At 62.1% G+C, this 17,893-nt stretch overlaps 8 protein-coding genes across 8 annotated transcripts; 5 read left to right on the top strand and 3 right to left on the bottom strand.

The window, feature by feature from the left end:
• Positions 1–176: 176 nt before the first annotated feature.
• On the top strand, positions 177–3,470 carry RHTO_06797 (sphingomyelin phosphodiesterase; the record flags this gene model as incomplete). The annotated part of the gene is made up of 14 exons (XM_016420456.1): positions 177–1,022; positions 1,105–1,197; positions 1,256–1,320; positions 1,374–1,449; positions 1,513–1,631; positions 1,693–1,919; positions 1,990–2,097; positions 2,184–2,396; positions 2,455–2,526; positions 2,597–2,753; positions 2,821–2,947; positions 3,030–3,074; positions 3,183–3,311; positions 3,387–3,470. The coding sequence occupies 14 exons, from the start codon at positions 177–179 to the stop codon at positions 3,468–3,470; spliced, it is 2,361 nt and encodes a 786-aa protein (XP_016274857.1).
• Positions 3,471–3,881: 411 nt separating this feature from the next.
• On the top strand, positions 3,882–4,722 carry RHTO_06795 (uncharacterized protein; the record flags this gene model as incomplete). The annotated part of the gene is made up of 4 exons (XM_016420454.1): positions 3,882–3,990; positions 4,044–4,204; positions 4,268–4,363; positions 4,423–4,722. The coding sequence occupies 4 exons, from the start codon at positions 3,882–3,884 to the stop codon at positions 4,720–4,722; spliced, it is 666 nt and encodes a 221-aa protein (XP_016274856.1).
• A 165-nt stretch (positions 4,723–4,887) lies between these two features.
• Positions 4,888–6,225, bottom strand: RHTO_06796 (translation Initiation factor eIF-4e; the record flags this gene model as incomplete). Its single annotated transcript, XM_016420455.1, has 3 exons — positions 4,888–5,250; positions 5,332–5,636; positions 5,697–6,225. The coding sequence occupies 3 exons, from the start codon at positions 6,223–6,225 to the stop codon at positions 4,888–4,890; spliced, it is 1,197 nt and encodes a 398-aa protein (XP_016274855.1).
• Positions 6,226–6,436: 211 nt separating this feature from the next.
• Positions 6,437–10,149, top strand: RHTO_06794 (protein SMG7; the record flags this gene model as incomplete). The annotated part of the gene is made up of 6 exons (XM_016420453.1): positions 6,437–6,513; positions 6,619–6,705; positions 6,762–7,534; positions 7,591–7,837; positions 7,897–9,099; positions 9,432–10,149. The coding sequence occupies 6 exons, from the start codon at positions 6,437–6,439 to the stop codon at positions 10,147–10,149; spliced, it is 3,105 nt and encodes a 1,034-aa protein (XP_016274854.1).
• A 414-nt stretch (positions 10,150–10,563) lies between these two features.
• On the bottom strand, positions 10,564–11,977 carry RHTO_06793 (MOSC domain containing protein; the record flags this gene model as incomplete). Its single annotated transcript, XM_016420452.1, has 7 exons — positions 10,564–10,661; positions 10,725–10,860; positions 10,923–11,148; positions 11,206–11,663; positions 11,729–11,782; positions 11,844–11,857; positions 11,920–11,977. 7 exons carry the CDS (start codon positions 11,975–11,977, stop codon positions 10,564–10,566), a joined length of 1,044 nt encoding a protein of 347 aa, XP_016274853.1.
• Positions 11,978–12,377: 400 nt separating this feature from the next.
• On the top strand, positions 12,378–13,220 carry RHTO_06792 (60S ribosomal protein l35; the record flags this gene model as incomplete). The annotated part of the gene is made up of 2 exons (XM_016420451.1): positions 12,378–12,526; positions 12,992–13,220. 2 exons carry the CDS (start codon positions 12,378–12,380, stop codon positions 13,218–13,220), a joined length of 378 nt encoding a protein of 125 aa, XP_016274852.1.
• Positions 13,221–13,647: 427 nt separating this feature from the next.
• RHTO_06791 (glycoside hydrolase family 16 protein) lies at positions 13,648–15,458 on the top strand (the record flags this gene model as incomplete). The annotated part of the gene is made up of 7 exons (XM_016420450.1): positions 13,648–13,852; positions 13,942–14,379; positions 14,494–14,764; positions 14,873–15,023; positions 15,103–15,110; positions 15,229–15,377; positions 15,445–15,458. The coding sequence occupies 7 exons, from the start codon at positions 13,648–13,650 to the stop codon at positions 15,456–15,458; spliced, it is 1,236 nt and encodes a 411-aa protein (XP_016274851.1).
• Positions 15,459–15,809: 351 nt separating this feature from the next.
• RHTO_06790 (Blue (type 1) copper domain containing protein) lies at positions 15,810–17,617 on the bottom strand (the record flags this gene model as incomplete). Its single annotated transcript, XM_016420449.1, has 9 exons — positions 15,810–16,088; positions 16,151–16,238; positions 16,305–16,366; positions 16,424–16,438; positions 16,508–16,678; positions 16,742–16,807; positions 16,891–17,057; positions 17,121–17,456; positions 17,551–17,617. The coding sequence occupies 9 exons, from the start codon at positions 17,615–17,617 to the stop codon at positions 15,810–15,812; spliced, it is 1,251 nt and encodes a 416-aa protein (XP_016274850.1).
• Positions 17,618–17,893: the final 276 nt, after the last annotated feature.

Genomic DNA, 17,893 nt, shown 5'->3' with positions numbered 1-17,893 from the left:
AGCCCTGGAACGATGCTGAGCCGCTCGCATCACTCGCCGCCCTCCGCGGACTCTCCGCCTCGTCTTGATGGACTCTCCCAACTTGCTTCGACCCGCTGGTTCTGCGCGCGACTGTGCGGCCACTCTGCTCTCGTGAGCGGATACGGATCTTGCTCGAGCACGCCCTGTAGGCCGCGATGCCGCCGCCGCGTTCTCGCCCTCGACTCTCCCTCGTCTCGCAACTCTTCCAGAATCCGCAATCTCGACAATACGCCTCGTTGCACTCGCCAGACATTGAACTTGCGGAGGCGAAACGGTCGGAAGACACACTCGCGTCCAGGAGGCAAACCGTCGCTCCGTCCCGGCCTCTCTTCCCGTTTCTACCGGCCAGCCTCATCCCTCGCCAGAAAGAGCACAAGCACCACCACTTCAGCAGATGCGACGTCTTCGTTACGACACTTGTGCTCGCTGCTCTCGCGCTGGTCGTCGTAGCTTTCGCGCTGTCCGAGAGCAACCCGGCGGTAATGTTCATCGAGACGGCCGCTTCGTGCACCGCTTGCGCGACAGCACTGGCGCCGCTCAAGGTACTAGCACACGCAGGAGATGACGCGTTCACGGGCGTGATCGTCGAGTTCTGCATCGGCTCAGCTGCGAGTCGACCTTTCCTTGCCCGATATTCTCAACAACTCGCTAACAATCCATTCCTTCGCTCACCTTCGCAGATGGCCGACCCAGACGTTTGCCGAGGCGCCATCGGATCCCAAGCCCCCATCCTCGCCCACAGCCTTCGCTCGCTCTCCGTCCATTCGCCCGGCGCAACTCGTCTCTGCACAAACGTCTTCGGCCTCTGCCCCATCACCGCCGTTGTCCCGCACAAAGTCGACCTGCCGCCCGAACCGCAGGCCGTCCCGTCGAAAGAGTTTGCGCGGAGGTCGAAGCTGGGAGAGACGGGTTTGAGGAGGAAATGGGAGGATGAGGCGCACGACGGCGATACATTCCAGGTCGTTCAGATCAGCGACGTGCACATCGACAAGGAGTACCTGGTACGCTCCGCTGTCGGCCTCGTCGCACCGCGAGGGTTCGCAGAAGCTGACCTTTCTGACTTTCGCTCTTCCCCATCGACAGGTGGGCGCCTCGGACGATTGCACGAAGCCGATTTGCTGTCGCGATTACGGTCCTTCTTCAACTGGACTGGATGTCAAGACTCCTGCAGAACCGGTACGCAATCGGCCATCGCCCTCCTTCCGAGCGACGCTAATCCCGGTGCCTGTGGCAGTTCGGGAACCGCAAATGCGACGCGCCTCAAGCTCTCATGGACAACCTCCTCGCAGCCGTCGAGCAGTGCGTGCTTTGATCCTGATTTGCGAGTCCCGTTGCTCACGCTTGGCTTGCAGGATCGCCCCGAATCGGTCTTTCACCGTCTTCAGTGGCGATGTTATTGACGCTGCTATATGGGACGCGACAGAAGAGGTGCGCGCACGCGAGCCTCGCCTGTTGCGAGGAGATTGAGCTGATCAGGCCTTGCCTTCGCAGCGAGTGCTCGACGGGTTGCATGACTTCAGCGTCAGTCTTGCGAGCTGGAGCCTGCCGGCGAACAGTACCTCGAGAACGACGAGCGCAGGGAAGCCGATCTACCCCGTGCTCGGCAATCAGTGGGTCGCAGACTGTCTTAAGTCCCTAACGCTCTTTCGCTTACCGGAGCGAGCCTCGTAGCGATATCGGTCCCGTCAACGCCTTTGCGCTCGACCCTACGATCAACGCGGCGAGCGCCACGAACGCGCAGCAGATCTACAACCTGTCGGCAAGCGACTGGCGACGCTGGATCGGTGACGAGGCGGCGAACCAAGTCTTGACCAACTACGGCTGCTACTCGCTCGTACATCCCGGCACCAAGTTGCGCATCATCAGTCTCAACACGAACTACTGGTCGGAACAGAATTGTACGTCGCCGCATTCCCTGAGCCGTTTCGCTGGACATTGCGTTGATTTGGATGTCTTTGGTCTCGACAGACTGGCTCTACGTTAGCGACTGGCCGGAGTGGGACCCGAACGGCATCATCAGCTGGCTCGCAAAGGAGCTGGACGCGGCGGAGAAGGCAGGTCAAAGGGCTTGGCTCAGTACGTTCGCCTCCCCTGTCGCTTGTGAGAGCGTTGTCAGGATGGCGAGATACCTGAGTGATCACTGACTCACTCGTCTTCCTCAGTCGGCCACAGTCCTCCAGGCCGTCGCGACGTCTTCCGCGAGCAATCCAACTACGTCTACCAGATCATTCAGCGCTACCGCCATACCATTGCAGCTCAGCTCTATGGTCACGCGCACTGGGACGAATGGGAGCTCGGGTACGAGGACCCGAAAAAGCCCACGAGCGAGAGCGCCATTGCGGTCGCTCTGCTTGCTGGGTCGGTTACGCCTCGCAGTACGCTCCCAACTCTCTTGCGCATCAAGCTGAAGCACTGACGCGTGCTCGCCATCAGGCGGAGACCCGGTCTTTCGAGTTTACCGTATCAGCGCGACCTACGAGGTTCTCGACTTTACCGTCTACCACGGTGCACTCGCTTCCTCGCCCTTACATGGACGGCTGACTGACGCCGTCGTTCCCGCGTCTGACTGCCTCAGCCGACATGTTCGCCCCAGGCTACCAGCAAGGGCCGAGCTGGAAGCCGTTCTACTCGGCTCGCGACTACAATCAGTTCCTCGACGCGCCGTTCCCGCCTAATGCACCGCTGAACGCGACGTTCTGGAGCCTCGTAACTGACGCCCTGGAGAAGAACGAGTGAGCCCGTTCTCAACGCATCGCTTGGATCGCCTCGCGCCTGGTCTGAACGGCTGAACTTGCACAGCTCCGCCTGGGACGCCTTTGAGAAGTACGATGCGCACGGAGCATGGGGACGAGGCTGTAACGGCAATGCGGCGTGCCGGAAGGAGCAGCTCTGCGTATTGCGGGCGATGCGAAGTGAGGACTCTTGCGTGAGTCCTGGCGTGCTTTTGAGCCTCGCAGATTCGTCCGAGTTAGCTCGCAGAACTCGATAATGACTATTGAGTATCGCAGGAGGTAATCAAACCCGGCTTCGCTCTCAACAAGCGCGACCTGAATGTGCGTTACTGCGCCTCTTCACCTTGGCTGGGCCGAAAGCTGATACAGTGCTTCCGCCTCTCACTCCTTTCGCCCGCCATCGCAACGTCGCGCCTTCGACATCGGCAGTCATTCCAAGACGAGCACGCCTGCGAAGGTCCCGGACTCGGCATGGTGCTTCGTCAAATTGGCGCAGAGGCGAGAGCTGCGGGTGGGGAGGACTCCTTGACGGGGTTGAGACGCGATCAGAGCTCTAAGGTGCGTCCACTTTGTCGCCCAGACCGGTCGATGCTGCTGCCTGACTGCCCCACCCCGACGCCTCGTCCGCCGCAGACGCTGCTGTCCGCCTTACATCGACAGGCTGAGGCCGCGGTGCGCCGGTATCGAGCCAGCAAGAAGAGATGGTGGCGTGTCTGACGGGCGGGTAGACCTGGGCATGAGGTAGAGCGCGTAGAGTGAGCAGGCTCGCGCATCGCTTCTCGCCGCACCATGCGCTGATCGGTGCTTCGCACAGCAGCTGTATAACTTCTACATTATCCATTCAGCTGGTGGCTGCTTTCAACAGCAGTCGGGAAACGTACCAGCTTTCTCGGCTGCTTACGCTCGCTCCGGCCGTTCTTTCCCGGATCTCCCTCGTGCTCCTCTCGCTCCGCCATTCAGGGGAGATGTCGGATATGAACTCAGGGCGATGCACATCCGTATGACGATGGGCGGAGGGAACGTGCGCCGGGCTGCTCTCCTGTCTCGTCGGCGATTCCGCGGACTCTCTTTTCGACTCCTTCGTCGCTGCCCTTCTGTCTCCCGTCCACTTTACCTTTGTCGCCTACGATGTCTTGCTGCTGTCGAACAGCCCCTACCGCAGTCTCAGACGCAGCCATCTTCGTCCTGCTGCCATGCGTTCCCTTCCTCTTCTACGACGTTGTCCAGGTCTCCTTCCGTGGGTCCTTCTCAGTTACAGATCGAGACCCTCACTGACGTTTGTACTTGCAGACTTCCGCGAGTTCACGCCCATCAGCCAGGCCACGCACATTCTGTACATTTGCTCGACCGGTTGCGGAACTCTCGGCGCCGTCCTCGCGCTCGCCGGTCGCGGCCGGTCGCGACTTCCGCCTCGAGTACCGCTCCTTCGGACTGCCATGTGGGTCGCAATGGTGCGTACGATCCCGTCCTGTTGCTCAGAACGCTGCCTGACGCGACCCGTCCTGCCGCAACAGCTCGGCACGCTCCTCACGCTCGTATGGATCCCGATGTATTGCTACGCGACGGCGAACAGTGTCTCGCTCGAAAGCAAGATTATCAGCATCGGCACTGTGCGTCTTCTCAAGCCCAGCTCTCTTCTCCGAGCTGACATCCTTCTTCGCCTCGCCAGATCCTCCTTCTCATGCTCCCCATCTACCTCTTCACCCTCGTCTGGCTCGTCTACGCCCTCCACCACCTCATCCTTGATGTCCTCACAAAGCCGCGCCCTGAAGGCTCGTCACAAGCTCTGCTTGACGACGCAGAAACGGGTTCGTCTGTCCCGCTCGCGCTGGAAAGATCTGTCCCGCACGGACGTGCGAGGAGGGGGAGCAGGCGGACGACGGTTGGTAGTGGCGCAAGGCCGAAGGAGGAACGGAAGGAGAGGTGGAGCGAGGACGAGTCTAGCGGGAGCGAGCGAGGGCGGTACTAGTCAGCAAGCTGCAACGGCGACATTGCTAGCAGCAGAATACCGCGAGGCACCTTGCAAACTTGGAGCGGATCGTCGGCGACGAGGCACGAGAGACGATGCGAAAAGGAAGTGTACATTGCCCGCCCTCCCATGCGAGCCCAAGCACCCTAAGCTCCGCTCACACGCCTACGACAAATGCTTCTTGTACCTGCTCGTCTTGAGCTCTGGCAGCCCAAGCTCGTCACCAAGCACCTCCTTGAACCGGTCGACCCACTCCATCGGCGCCGGCTCCTTCTTGCCCTTCCCGCCAACCCAGACTTCAATCCTGTCACCCCTCGCACGCCGAGACGCAACGACGCCCATGACCATCCCTTCGGGTAGCTCGGTCGCGGAAGCGGAGGGATTGCGCTTCGAGTTCGGAGACGGACCTTCGGTGCGGAGGATGTGGGAGGTTTGGAGTTCGAGAGAGGCGCCGGCGAGAAGGAGGATGAGGCGTTCGTAGATCGAGTCGAACATGATGGGCGAAGGAGAGATGGTCAATCGGCCGCCCTGCAAAACACGGTGTGTGAGCTTGACATGCTTGCGCGGACGGAGAGCGGGAAGACGAGCGCAGCTGTGACGCAAACGCACTTTCTCGTTGTACGGGTCCTCCCAGGTTGGGCTGATTCCCGTCTGGAAGAAATGCAAGTTCTGACCCGCCCGCGTCAAGCCGAAGCCGTCCTCTCCCTCGTTCGCGTCCCCAGGCAAGACTCGCGTGCGCTTGAGACCGTTGCGCGACTGGCGCGAGGAAGCGGCGCGCTTGAAGGCCTTGAGCTGGCCGCAGAGGGAGGGAACGGTCGTGCAGGTGAACAAGGGGATGATACCCTGAGTGTAGGCTTCCTTGGTGACGGCGGGGGAGTTCGACTTGGTGCCCGAGGTGTCGGAGAAGTGGAGAGCTGTGCGAGCAGCCTGGTCAGTCATGTTGAGCACAGGCAAGCTGAACGAAAGGGACGCACTCCATGATGCGCTCAAGGGCAGCTCGCGAGGGTAACCGGCGACCCGCTCGAGGTTGGTGCGGATGTTCTCCTGAGTCTTTTCGGGGAGCGTGGGGAGGGCTTCGAGGATCTTGGCGAGGGGCGAGTCGCTTGTGGGTGCAGAGGCGGGGGTCGAGGAGGAAGAGGGTTCGTCGCCTGCGTCGTCTTTGTCCTGCTGCAGCTTGGCCTCCTTCTCCTCTGCGGTCTCATGAATCTCGCCCTCCTCGAGCGCGCTCTCGTCGCCCGACTTGTCCGCCTCCTGAATATCTCCAAGCGTGTGTTCCTGTGGCTGCTGTTGTTCGCCCGCTCCCTCCGCTGCGGTCGCCTCCACCCGGTCCGTGGCTGTGGTAGCAGTCTTTTCCGAGTCCGACATGTCGAGCAGCTGCGCGGGTTGCGGCGAAGGAGAAGTTGGCGCGAGGGTCTTGCGCGAGAGAGTTGGCGAGGGCGGCTGAGGCGACGCGCGGCGGATCTGTTCAGAGTGGTGCTTGACGAGATCTGCGACAGATGCCATGCACACGCAAGCAACACTTCCAAGCACGAGCAAGCCGACACAGGCGAGGAGGAGATGAACAACCGTCTGTTGAAGAGGACCACACCACTTCACCTGCTCGCACCGCGCTTGTAGAGGCTCACAGTGGGACACCAGCGCTAACAGAGATGCACTCGCCCTAGCACGCGCTTGAACCACGCTTTCTTCCTCACTCGTCGCCTCACTCGACGCAATGGCTCTCCCCACCGCCTCTACATCGACAAGGGCGCCCGCTGGGCAGTCTGGCAGTGGTCTGAGTGCTCAAATTCGGTGCGTTCCACCCACTGGACGTCGCTTGATAGCCGCAAGTGCCGCGCTGACGGTTCTTCGACTCCCCGTATGCTCTTGTCCCGACTCGAATGGACGGCTCAACAGGGAGGCAAAGGGTCTCGCGCTCGAGCTCAAGTCGCTACTAAAGCGCAAGGAACCCTGGGATCGAGATCTCGAGTTTCAGCGAGAGTCGTGCGTTGTTCGCTTCCTCCTCGACTCGCTCGTGTTGACATCCCTCCGAATTGCAGAACCCGCAAAGCCTACCTTAGGATAATCTTCTCGCCCTCGCCCCCGACCACTTCGGCGTCCCCTACACTCGCCCGCGCCACGCGACCATCGTCGACTGCGGACCTCTCCCTGAAACCTCGCTCGTCGTCCTCGGCAGCTCTCACGCCCGCTGCATTGCACACATCGCGCATCCTCGATACCCTCAACCTTCTCTGGCTCGACACGTCTCACTCCCTCATCCAGTCCTACCGCGCCCGCCTCGCAGACCTCGACAAGCAACTCGCGCTTGAGAAGGAAAAGTCGAAGCGTGGCCGCTCGAATGCGCAACAAGGCGGAGGAGGCGCAATCCAGCCCGTTGGACCTGTCGCGAGGCGCAAGCTCGTCCACTCGTTCAGGCAGTTCCTGGCGAAGGAAATCGAGTTCTGGAAGACCTTGTGCGGGCGATTTGCGGGGAGGCTCGGCGACGAAGAGCGCGAAGAGCTGCGGCGTGCGGTTGGCATTGTCGCTTCCTTCGTCGACGAGAACGCGGACGCGGACACCGAAGACGCCGAGGCGCAGAAGGCGAAGAGGACCGCCGTCCTCCCACTCGCGCACAAGGCGCTGATCTGTCTGGGCGACCTCGAGCGCTACAACGAGCTCTACAACGACTCGTCCCCGCCGACTGCAGCGGCTGGCGCACGGGGCGGTAAGCGAGGTGGAAAGGCAGGCGCCGGATCAGGAGAACGCAAGATCAAGACGTATGCGAGGGCGGCAGAATGCTACAACCAGGCTCGCCTACTCCTACCCGATAACGGTGCGTCTGCGCCGCCCTTCCGATTACTGCTGTACTGATCTGGAGACACCACGCAGGCAACCCCTCGAACCAACTCGCCGTCCTCTCGCAATACGCTTCCGACCCGCTCGCGTCCATCTACCACTACTACCGCGCCATCTGTGTCCGCTCGATGCCGTTCGCGACCGCTCGCGCAAACTTGCAGATCACCTTCAAGAAGGCTGTTGCGAGGTGGGCGGAGAACGGGTCGGGCGAGGGGGACGAGGCGGAGCGGTTCAAGACGTTGTTTGTTGCGCTGCAGGGCGTCTTCTTCACGAAGGAGCGGTGCGTGCGACCTGTCCTCGAAGACTCCCATTCAAGAACTCACTCAGCTCCTTTTGCAGACTGCCCGACATTCAGCGCCTCACGACCGCAACGACCGACCTCTTCCGCATCGTCATCGCTGAACGCCTCTTCACCTCTGACGTCGTCCTCAGGATCATCGTCACCTCGCTCGCGGCGCTCTGGGACGCTCGCATGTCGCGCTCGGGATCGACAGCTTTGTCTCGCAACGGTACCAAGAACGGCTCGAAGGCTCTCCTCGATCCCGCAGCTGGCGAAAAGGATAGCAAGGACGCCTCGACCACGACGCCGAAGGTCAACCTTGAACCGCACATCCTCGTCCACCTCTTCTCGCTCTTCACCGTCCTGCTCTCCGTTTCAACAGCCGAAACCCTCGAGCTCGTCAGCGCGAACCAGACCTCGCCCGATGCGCCTCCGCCTCCTGCGTCGCAGAACATCAGCGCCGTCCTCCGACGAGCTCTCCCGTCCATTCGTATCCTGAACCGATGGCTCGTCGCGCAGGTCGAGTACGTCGGGCGGGTCGAAGCGAGGGTCGAGGCGAGCGAGCGACGACGAGCGCGGACGAGTACCTCCACAGCCGGTGGCGGCGCAATCGAAGAGGCGCAGAACCCGTCGCTCGACTCGTCCGGCGCCAACTCGACTCCGTCCGGCACGAACCCGCTCCGACGCGTCTCGCTCGTCGAGTTCCGCACAGCCCTCGACGACTTCTGGACCGCCTACTCCGACTTCTCCAACACTCTCATGCTTGCCTTCCCGGCGTCGGAGCTGCCGACGCTCGATGATGGCGCCTGGCTCGAGGAGGACGTCGAGCTGCTCGGCTTCGCGGCTGTCAAGTCCCGTGCCGGTGCCTCTGCAGCGGACAGCTCGGCGAAAGAGATCAGGCGCGTGGGGAGGGATGTCCACCCGAACGACGAACAGCTCATGCGTGTCGCCGAGTCTCAGCGGGATGCTGCACGACTGGCAGCGTCGGACGCCTCGCGCATCGAGATTGTCGACGGCGCATTCGTCTTTGTACCGCGATTGCAGGAACTCGTTGTCGACGCTGCAGACGACGTCGAGGAAGACGAGGAGATGGCTGATGCGGAGGAGGCGACCGAGGACGATCCGGTCGACAGGGCGATGAGGGTAGTCGCGGCGGCTGAGGACGGCTTGAGTGATCTCGACGACGAGGACGACGACGACGAGGCGGAGGAGCAGGTCGTCTACCCGGGTAACAGATCAGGCTCGCTTCCGCCAACCAACTTGTGCGTCCCCTCTTCCCTCTTCCTCTCTGACTGCATTCCTCGAGCGCTCGCATTCTCCTTATGAGTGAGTCTCCCCTTCTTGATTGCACCCGGGCTATGAAGAACACCTCCAATGCATGGCTTTCGTACGGCTCTCGCTCATTCAGTTGAGACCGCCCTTCTTTCAGGAGGGCGGGGGAGTCGAATGCACGATCCCAAAACAATTTAGACAAGCATATGTTTGAGCCCGCCTCGCCCCGCACCAGCAGTCCCGCGGACCGGAAGAACAGCTCGCTAACCTTGCCTTCCGTTCGCTGCTGCAGGTTCTCGTCTGACGCTCGCGTCTCGCACAGCTCCTCGCCTAACCTCTCGCGCTCATCCTCGCACTACGGCTCGCCTGCCGGTCCTCCACCTCGCACAGCCGCCGACTTGCGCCAGCAGATCTTCGCCTCCGCCGCTCCCGTCGACCCCCTAACCCGCCCCGACCTCCGCCCCTCTCGCTCGACCGGCGCAGCCCTCCCCGCTCCTCCTCACGCCTCGACGAGCCTCGCAGGCGGCGCAGGACCGTCCATCTGGGCCCCTGCGACCGGCCACCCCGCCGCCTCTCTCCTCTCTACCTCCTCCTCCTCACACCTCTCCTCTCCTCACGCTCAACCCGTCACAGCCCACTCGTTCGAAGCGATCCCGAACCTCACGCACGGGAGCCCCGCAGCGAAACAAGCTGGGTGGTCGGCTCTGCCTCCTGCTTCCGCTGGGCCGGCGGGACTTGCGGGAGCGGGACTGTATGGAGGAGCGTTTGCTGCGCCGCCGCTTCCCAGAGTGCATACGGGACCCGCTCAACCCGCTCATCCCGCTCACCACTCGCCCAGCTTCGTCCCCTCCCCTCCGCACGCCCACCCGCACCCGCATACGCCCCTCTCAACACCTTTCGCCGGCCTCGCACCTCACCACCACGCGGCGTTCGCGCCCCTCCCGACGGCTGGGCAGACGCAGAACCCGTTTGCGCCGGGTTTCGTGAGTGGTGGGTGGCCGGCGCCTGGCGGTGCGGGCGGTGGGAGGGGAAATGGGTGAATGAGCGGGAGGAGCGAAGGAGAAGGAAAAAGAGAGGAACACTATCGTCGGCTCGGCTCGACAAGCCCTACCGTCGACGAATTTAGCGGCTTGGCGAACGACGAACATGAATCTCGACGGATGGCGATGCGGAGCGGAGCGAGGACGACGGATCGGTGCAGCTTCGGTGCTCGTAGGTGCAGGAGGACGTGAGGTGACGAAGCAGCAAGTGTAGCAGCCCGTTTTCTGCAAGACGAGACCTTTCGAGGATCGCTCGACTCCGGATTTCGCTGGAACGCGAGAGTACGAGAGAACAGATGGTGGCATCTAAGAACCGACAACAACCCAAACAAACAGCGTGTACGACCGGGAAAAGGGTATGGTCGTGAGGAAACGGTGTATCTAAGCAGGAACAACGAGAGAACGAGGGAGAATCTAGTTGACGCGATCTTCGTCGCGCACCCAAACGCCGTTCGCTGATTTGGGATACGAGTCGAGGACCGTCACCGCGTCGCCAACCTTGAGTCGTCCACCTGCAAGCCTCACCACCATCAGCTTCCACTCTTCCTCGTAAAAGAACGAGATCGGGAGCGCACCCTGCTTCTTCAACGGCGACGCAAGCACTCCGAAACAGACTTTCGGCGCCGAGAGAGGCTGGACAATTCGGTCTTTCATCACGCCGTCGGGGAGGAGTTTGTCCCGTACGCCGGTGGCGGGGTCGTAGGACGGGACCTGGCATGCCTAATTACCGTCAGCCCGGCTCTGAGAGTGAGGAAGAGTGACGTAGGACGCACCTGACACCTCCCGCACTTCATCCCAACCTCAACTTCCTCCTCTTCCGCAAAGCGGACCCTCTTCCACCCGTCTTCCTCCCACGCTTCTTTCAAGCCCTCGACCACGATGTTTGGTCTGAAACGCGTAATCTCGAGGCCTCCTTGGGTGGAGAGGGCGGAGGGGGACCAGCGGGTTTGGTTGAAGGAGGGGTCGGTGGTTAGCGAGTGGATGCGGGTAGTTAGTTCGCTGCGGGGCGCCCGAGGGTCAGATGGTGCGAAGGTAATGTAGAAAGGTGGGGCGCACTTGAGACTGGTTGCGCTGGCGATCTGGAACGCGTAAAAGTCCGCAAAGCCCAGGACTGGGTTGAGTCCCTCGCTGTGCACGACGCCCGGGACTTCCTTGACGGACCTCTTTGTCAAACCCTTGCGAATTAGGAGCACGTCGCGGCCCATGAAGTCGCTCAACGCGGCGATGAGTTCAGGCGAGCCGACCGAGTAGCCGTCTTGTGGCTCGCAGCCGAAGACGGAGTAGTCGTGGTCGAGGGATTCGTCGCCTTCTGGATCACTGAGGTACGTCGCAGGATGCGCGAGAGGGACGGAGAACGTCAAGGGAGGGGAGGTGGACGCGGAAGAGGGGACAGTGATGTCGAGCGAGTCGGCGTCACGGTTGATGGACGGGTGTATGAGGAGCATTCGGGGGATGGTGCGCGCGGTGAGGAAGCGGTGGGTCGCTGCGTCGACGATCATCCATTGGCGGTCGTACTGCGCGAGACAGGCGGCGTCAGGACGAGGGCCCGACTGATTCAACGGAGGAAACGACGACGCACCTCGAGCCCTTCCTCGCCGTAAGCTGATTCGTCAAGCCTGGTCCCACGGCAGCTCTGCATTCGACGTGTCAGCGTGCAGCCTGAGCTTATCGGAGCAGAGGAGTGGCTTGCTGACCTTGACAGGATAGGCTGGTGGTGTGGGGAGAGAGGTCAGCGACCATGGCACCTCGTGAGCCCGTTGCAGTGCGCACCCCATAGCTGCTGGATGCGTGGTCCGTCCTGCGGTGTCCGTTTCCACCACGAGAGCATGTGAGAGCGAGGGTGAGCGGGTCAAGCCACATCAGCTCGCCGTGAGCTCGAGGCCGCGAGCAGAAGGGGTTGAGCTGCCGGCCTTCACCTCGCACACCGACCAGCGTGCGTACAGAGCTCGCAAGCACGCTCACTGGACAGAACACGCAAAGCTGACCCTCGCCCGTCCAACTCCCGCCCCTTGACGACCCCTCCTCGCCAACCTCGCCCTCGCAAACCTCGCATCCTCCTCGAAACACCGCTCGACTCGCCGCTGGACACCCGTTGACCGCCTCAATCGACTCGTGTGACCTCTGTCGACCACACTGCGACCCGACTCGGCCCACCCGTCGACTTTGCACGCCCTGCCGCCAACCCCTTCCCGCTCGCCAACCCACCCTCACTTCACCCGCCGAGCAGCATGTCGTCGTCCCTCAAGGTCCGCGCCTCTGAGCTCCAGAGCAAGAAGCGTGACGAGCTTCTCAAGCAGCTCGAGGAGCTCAAGACGGAGCTCGTCTCGCTCCGTGTCCAGAAGGTCACGGGCGGCAACGCCTCCAAGTTGGCAAAGATGTGGGTCTGAACGGGCTCTCTCGGTGCTGGCGCGGGCTTCAGTGGGTGCTGCAATGGGTTGGACAGGCGAGCGAGGGCTCTCGCGGGCCGTGGGTCGCATGCGAGCGGGTCGGGTGGACGGTACCGAGCGCAGCGGGTCGACGAGCGACAATGCGGCTTCCTCGCGCCAATGAACCCTCGCGCCCGCCTCTGTCGACCTCGCACACACCACAGTCGTCGGCAGAGTGTGGTCTCGGTCATTCGTGACGACCAGATACCGACTTGGACCCCGACGCCCTTTCCTCGACATCTCGCTTCACCAATCTCGGCGCCCGATGGACCGCTGCGCTCGCTTGGGTGGACGAGTGGAAAAGGCAAAGACGGATGGAGGCAAAGCGAGGTGGAAGGAGGAGGGGCATACAATCGGGCATCCTGCCAGCGAACGAACCGCTGACCGTTCTGTTTCTCCCTCTCGCGGGCGCACAGCTCGGTCGTCCGCAAGTCGATCGCCCGCGTCTTGACCGTCATCAACGCCAAGACCCGCCAGAACCTCCGCGAGCTCTACAAGGGCAAGCGCCTCCCCCTCGACATGCGCGCCAAGAAGACCCGCGCGATCCGCCGCCGCTTGACCCGCCACGAGCGCACCCAGACCACCGAGAGGCAGCACAAGAAGCAGGTTCACTTCCCCAAGCGCCAGTTCCTCGTCAAGGCCTAAATACCGGACTAGATTGGGAATGAGGTGGACGGAGGAGGAGGAGGACTGAGGCTGCAACCCCGGTGCTCGTGTTGTTCCGCAGTGTCGTCCCGGTCGTCGAGAGGGTGTTCTCTTGCTCGTGAAGATCCCGTAGCTGTGGACCGTGTGAGCTGTTCTTGCGACTTGTCGCCTCGCACTTCTCTTCCTCCTGCACTTCACTCGCTTTCTGCCACTGCTAGCCAGGCTACGACTGCACGCTCACTCGCATGCCTCTGCGCTGCTTCTGAACGTCCCACGCGTCCCGAGCGAGCCTAGACTTTCACTCGCTCATTCAACGGCGGACGTCCGTCTTTGGAGGTCGACGGACGCCTCTCTCCCTTCGTCCGTACGCTCGTCGTGCTTGCTCTCTTTGCTCCGCGTCACCGCTACTCAGCACCAGCTGCCGCCAATGCGCCTCCTCCCCGTGCCCCTCCTCCTCCTCACGCTCCTTCCAACCCTCACACTCGCTACCTCCTCTCCCCCCTCTTTGGAGGCACTCGACAAACGCGCGACGTACAAATGCAAGGAGACGAGCGATTGCAGTAAAGTCGGTGCAAAGATCCCGGCCCACTCGCACTACAGGTGCGAGAAGGCGAAGGGGATTTGTACGTTTGGTGCGTCCGGGTGTCTCGCTTGCTCTACCGTTCGAAGGCGAATCGAGCCCGAATAGGGAATGCTGATGCCGGAAGAGTCTTGGACGCAGGCTGCAACTCGGGCTACTCTGCCTCCTCCTCGGGAACCAGCTGCATCAAAGCCGCTTCTTCCACGACCAAACCCGCGACTCCAACCACCTCCACCCGTCCCTCCGGCCCCACGCAGCCCCTCGCAACTCCCAAGTTGCGCAAAACCTACTCCGGCTCGTCCTTCTTCGACTCCTGGACTTTCTGGACCGCTTCAGACCCAACACACGGACTGATCAGCTACCTCTCTCGCGCCGACGCGCTCGCGAACAAACTCGTCTCCATCTCCAAAGCGGGAACAGCGATTATCTCGATTGATCGGACGAGCAGGCTGAGTGAGGGACAGCTGAGGAAGTCGGTCAGGATCAGCTCGACGGATGTGTACCAGCCGGGGAACCTGGTGATTGTCGACTTGAAGCATGTACCGGTTGGATGCTCGACTTGGCCGGCTTTCTGGATGTGTGAGTCGTCCTTGTCGCGCTCGACAAGCTGGTGCGAGGGCGGCAGACTCCCCTGCAACCCTTCCCTTGCATGTACCTGACTTACCATGTATCGTCGACGCCGTCCGCTCGCAGACAACTACCCCTGGCCTCAATCCGGCGAGATCGATATCTACGAAGGCGTCAACTCGCGCACCTTCAACTCGATGACCCTGCACACCGCCGCGGGCTGCACGCGCAACCTTTCGACACCTATGACCGGCAGTATCGATGGCGCCGACTCGAACTGTAACGCCGGAAAGGGGAACACGGGTTGCGGAGTGATGGATATGGACCCGAAGAGCTACGGCGCTGGGTTCAACGCAGCGGGCGGAGGTGTGTTTGCGGTCTTGTTTGCGGAGACTGGGTGCGTATCCTCTCTCTCTCTCTCGAGGCGAGAACGCATGCTCGCTTTCGCCCTGTTCGAAGCCGAGAGGAATGCACCCGAACTCATCCTCCTTCCTTTCCCTCGCAGCATCTCCATCTGGCGCTTTACCCGCTCCTCCATCCCCTCGGACATCAAGTCCGGCGCGCCTCGTTGGAAATCCTGGGGAACGCCTGTCGCAGCGTGGGACGGCGCGACTTGCGACACGAGGACGTACTTCAAGAACCAGATGCTTACGTTCGTGAGTTTGCGACTACACCCGGCTTGTCCATGCGTGGTCAGCCGCTGACCAGCTTGACCTTTCGCGATGGCTTGCACAGAACATCGAGTGCGTCCCGCCACTTCTTGCCATTCTCCTTCCTGCCCCCGTTTTCGCATCCTTCGGCCGCCAACCTTCCTTCCGTGCCCGCAATCTCTCTGCTAACCTCCCCGCGCACCTCTCGCAGCACCTGCGGCGACTGGGCCGGCCAACAAGCCGTCTTCACCTCCCCCTCGCTCTCAGGCGCCTGCTACCCCAAGTACGCCTCCTGCGCAGCTGCGAACGCCGATCCCGATGCGTTCAAGAAGGCGTATTTCGAGGTCAACTATGTCAAGGGTGTGTTTCCCATCGTTCGTTTGGTGCGGAGGAAGGTTTGGCTGACGAAGGTTGGGCTTGTTCGCAGTCTTCTCGGTTTGAACGGCAGCGCATTGCCTGCGTACTCTCTCTTGACATCTTCGTTCCTGTGACGCCGCTGGTTCGGCACTCTCATCACCCAGGCTGAAGAGACGCGCACACCTCTCCTTCTCGCGCTCCGCTCATCGACTCTTCCTCACGCTCGCGCTAGCTCGACCCGCTACCTCGCATACAGTCTCGCAGGGTTGAACACAAAGAGACGAGCGGACAAACCAGTGCCATTCGTCGGAAGCTACAGACTCGAGACAGATTGAGAGGCGGCGGAACAAGCGATAGAGAGTGGAAGGACACAAATCATGCGGAACGAGAGGGAAAGGAACATGCGAAGCAAAGCGAGAGGGAGACCTAGACCGGCTAGGCGAGGAGGGCGAGAGCGACGCCGGCAATGAGAGCGAGCGACCCGGCGGTCTTCGACGACGACGCGGCGCCGCTGCTCATCGACGCGGTGGCCGAGGCGGACGCAGCGCTGCCAGTCGAGGCGGGTGAGCCGGCGTTCGAGACGGCCGACGTCGAAGTCGAAGTCGCATTACCGTTGGTCGCGGCGAGGAGCTGAGGGTTCTCGGCGAAGTACTGGCGGGTGTACATGATTTGCTGCATGGCCCACGGGAGCGCCCACGACTCGAATTGCGCGGTCTGCCGGCGTAGGAGCGGAAGGCGTCAGCGAAGCTCGGTGGAGAAGCAAGGAATGGACGTACCGAAAGCGACTCGCCCCAGTTAGCGGCGGCGCTGTTGCCGGAGGTGATCTGGATCGTGATGTCGAGGAGGGCCTGGTTCTCCTGACTCCTGCGTCGCGCAAAGCGAGAGAGTCAAGTCAACTCGTGCCTCTGGCCAAGTCAGCCCTGAACTTACGCCTTGGCCCAGCCGTTCATGTACTCGCCGAACGTGTTCTTGCCGTCGAGCGAGACTTGGCCCTGCGCGCGAGAGGGGGACGTCAGCGACAAGCGCGACGCGAGCGACGCTAGACGAACGTTGATCAAGCCGAACTGCGTGAGTCGAGGCGGACGAGGTCAGCTTTCCGTCGGTCGCGTGAGGGGGAGGAAGACGCGGCGCACCATTCCCTTCTGGCAGTGGTTCGGGACGGCGCAGTAGTAGAAGATGGTTGACGAGTCGTTGACGGTGAGCGGCATCTGGAAGCCGGCCTGCTGCATGCCGCTCTTGAACGCGCCAGTTTGCTGCGTCGCGTTGCAGATGCTGAGCTGCGACGACTGCGTGACGGTGTGAGGCTGTAGCGCGAGGAAGAGACGGTGAGTACGAGCGCGTGCGAAGGTCGAAAGCAGACAGCTCACCCCGGCACCCCAAATGAACTCGATGGTCTGGCCGGGACTCGCGACCGTGTTGAACGGGACGAAGCGCTGTAGTCGTCACAGGTGAGGGAAACGAGCGAGTCTCGAGGTCAGCTTAGGAAGGTCAACTCGTTCCACCCATGAAAACGCACCAAGTCTCCCTTCTTGGGCGCAACGACGACTTGACCAGGACCACCGACGAGCGAGCCGTTGACCATCGTGCCGGCGCCGGAAGGCATCGGCGCCATCATGGAGGGCGTGCCGGTGAGCGCGGGAAGAGCGGCGCTGGCGGCGCCCGAAGGCCACGACAAGCCGTTCGCTGCGAGCATACGACGCGTCCGTCAGCTCGGAAGAACCGTGAGGATGGAGGGAGGGCACGCACAGGCCATGCACTGCTGGACACACATGTCGAGCGAAGGACCCATCGAGCCCATCGCGCCTTGAATCGTCGCCATCGCGGAGTTGGCAGCGCCCATGGTCGAGTCGGTCGGCGTAGGCATCTGGCTCATGCTGGATATGCCGAGCGAGGCGCTCATACCCATACCCACGCCCATGCTGTCGGACGCTGAGGCCTGCTCAAACATCGCGCTGCCACCCATCCCGCCCATCTCGCTCATTGCGCCCATGCCGCCCATAGCGCCGCCGTAGGCACTACCCGAGCCGTAATACTGCGGGCTGCGCTTGAGGTTGCGCTTGAGATGCGAGTTCGGCGAGTGGGCTGTCAGTCGCACGCAAGCAGGCGCATCGCGTCGAGTCAGCTTCGGTCTGAGTGCGCCGCCATCACTGGAAAAGCTCAGCGAAACTGTACGCACCGTGAGCCAGGGCAAGCGGGAGGCAAGCGAGGCCGAGCGAGACGACGAAGGCGGTCGAGGTCTTCATGTTGGCGAGCGAGGTCGGCGAGGGCTCCGGTGGCTTCGCGTCGAGCGAGTGCGAGGTGTATGAGGCTTTCGAAGGGCTACTGGGAGCGAGGCGAGCGAGCAGGAGGCGAGGGCGAGTTGACTGCGCAAAAGAGGGTCCGAGCGATGTCAGTTGGCGGTGGTGCGGGCGTTTGAGGGCGTGGAACGGTGTGCGAGACGCACCCAGCAACTGAGAAGAGTCGATACAGGCGAACGAGACGAAGAGCGAGGCCCGCAAGCGTGGTTGGGTGCGAGCGAG

The sequence above is a fragment of the Rhodotorula toruloides genome, assembly GCF_000320785.1.
Source record: "Rhodotorula toruloides NP11 unplaced genomic scaffold Scaffold5, whole genome shotgun sequence".
In the NCBI taxonomy this organism is placed as follows: Eukaryota; Fungi; Basidiomycota; class Microbotryomycetes; order Sporidiobolales; family Sporidiobolaceae; genus Rhodotorula; species Rhodotorula toruloides.
The sequence above is the reverse complement of the archived record's forward strand: the minus strand, read 5'-3'. Positions and strand labels throughout refer to the sequence as shown.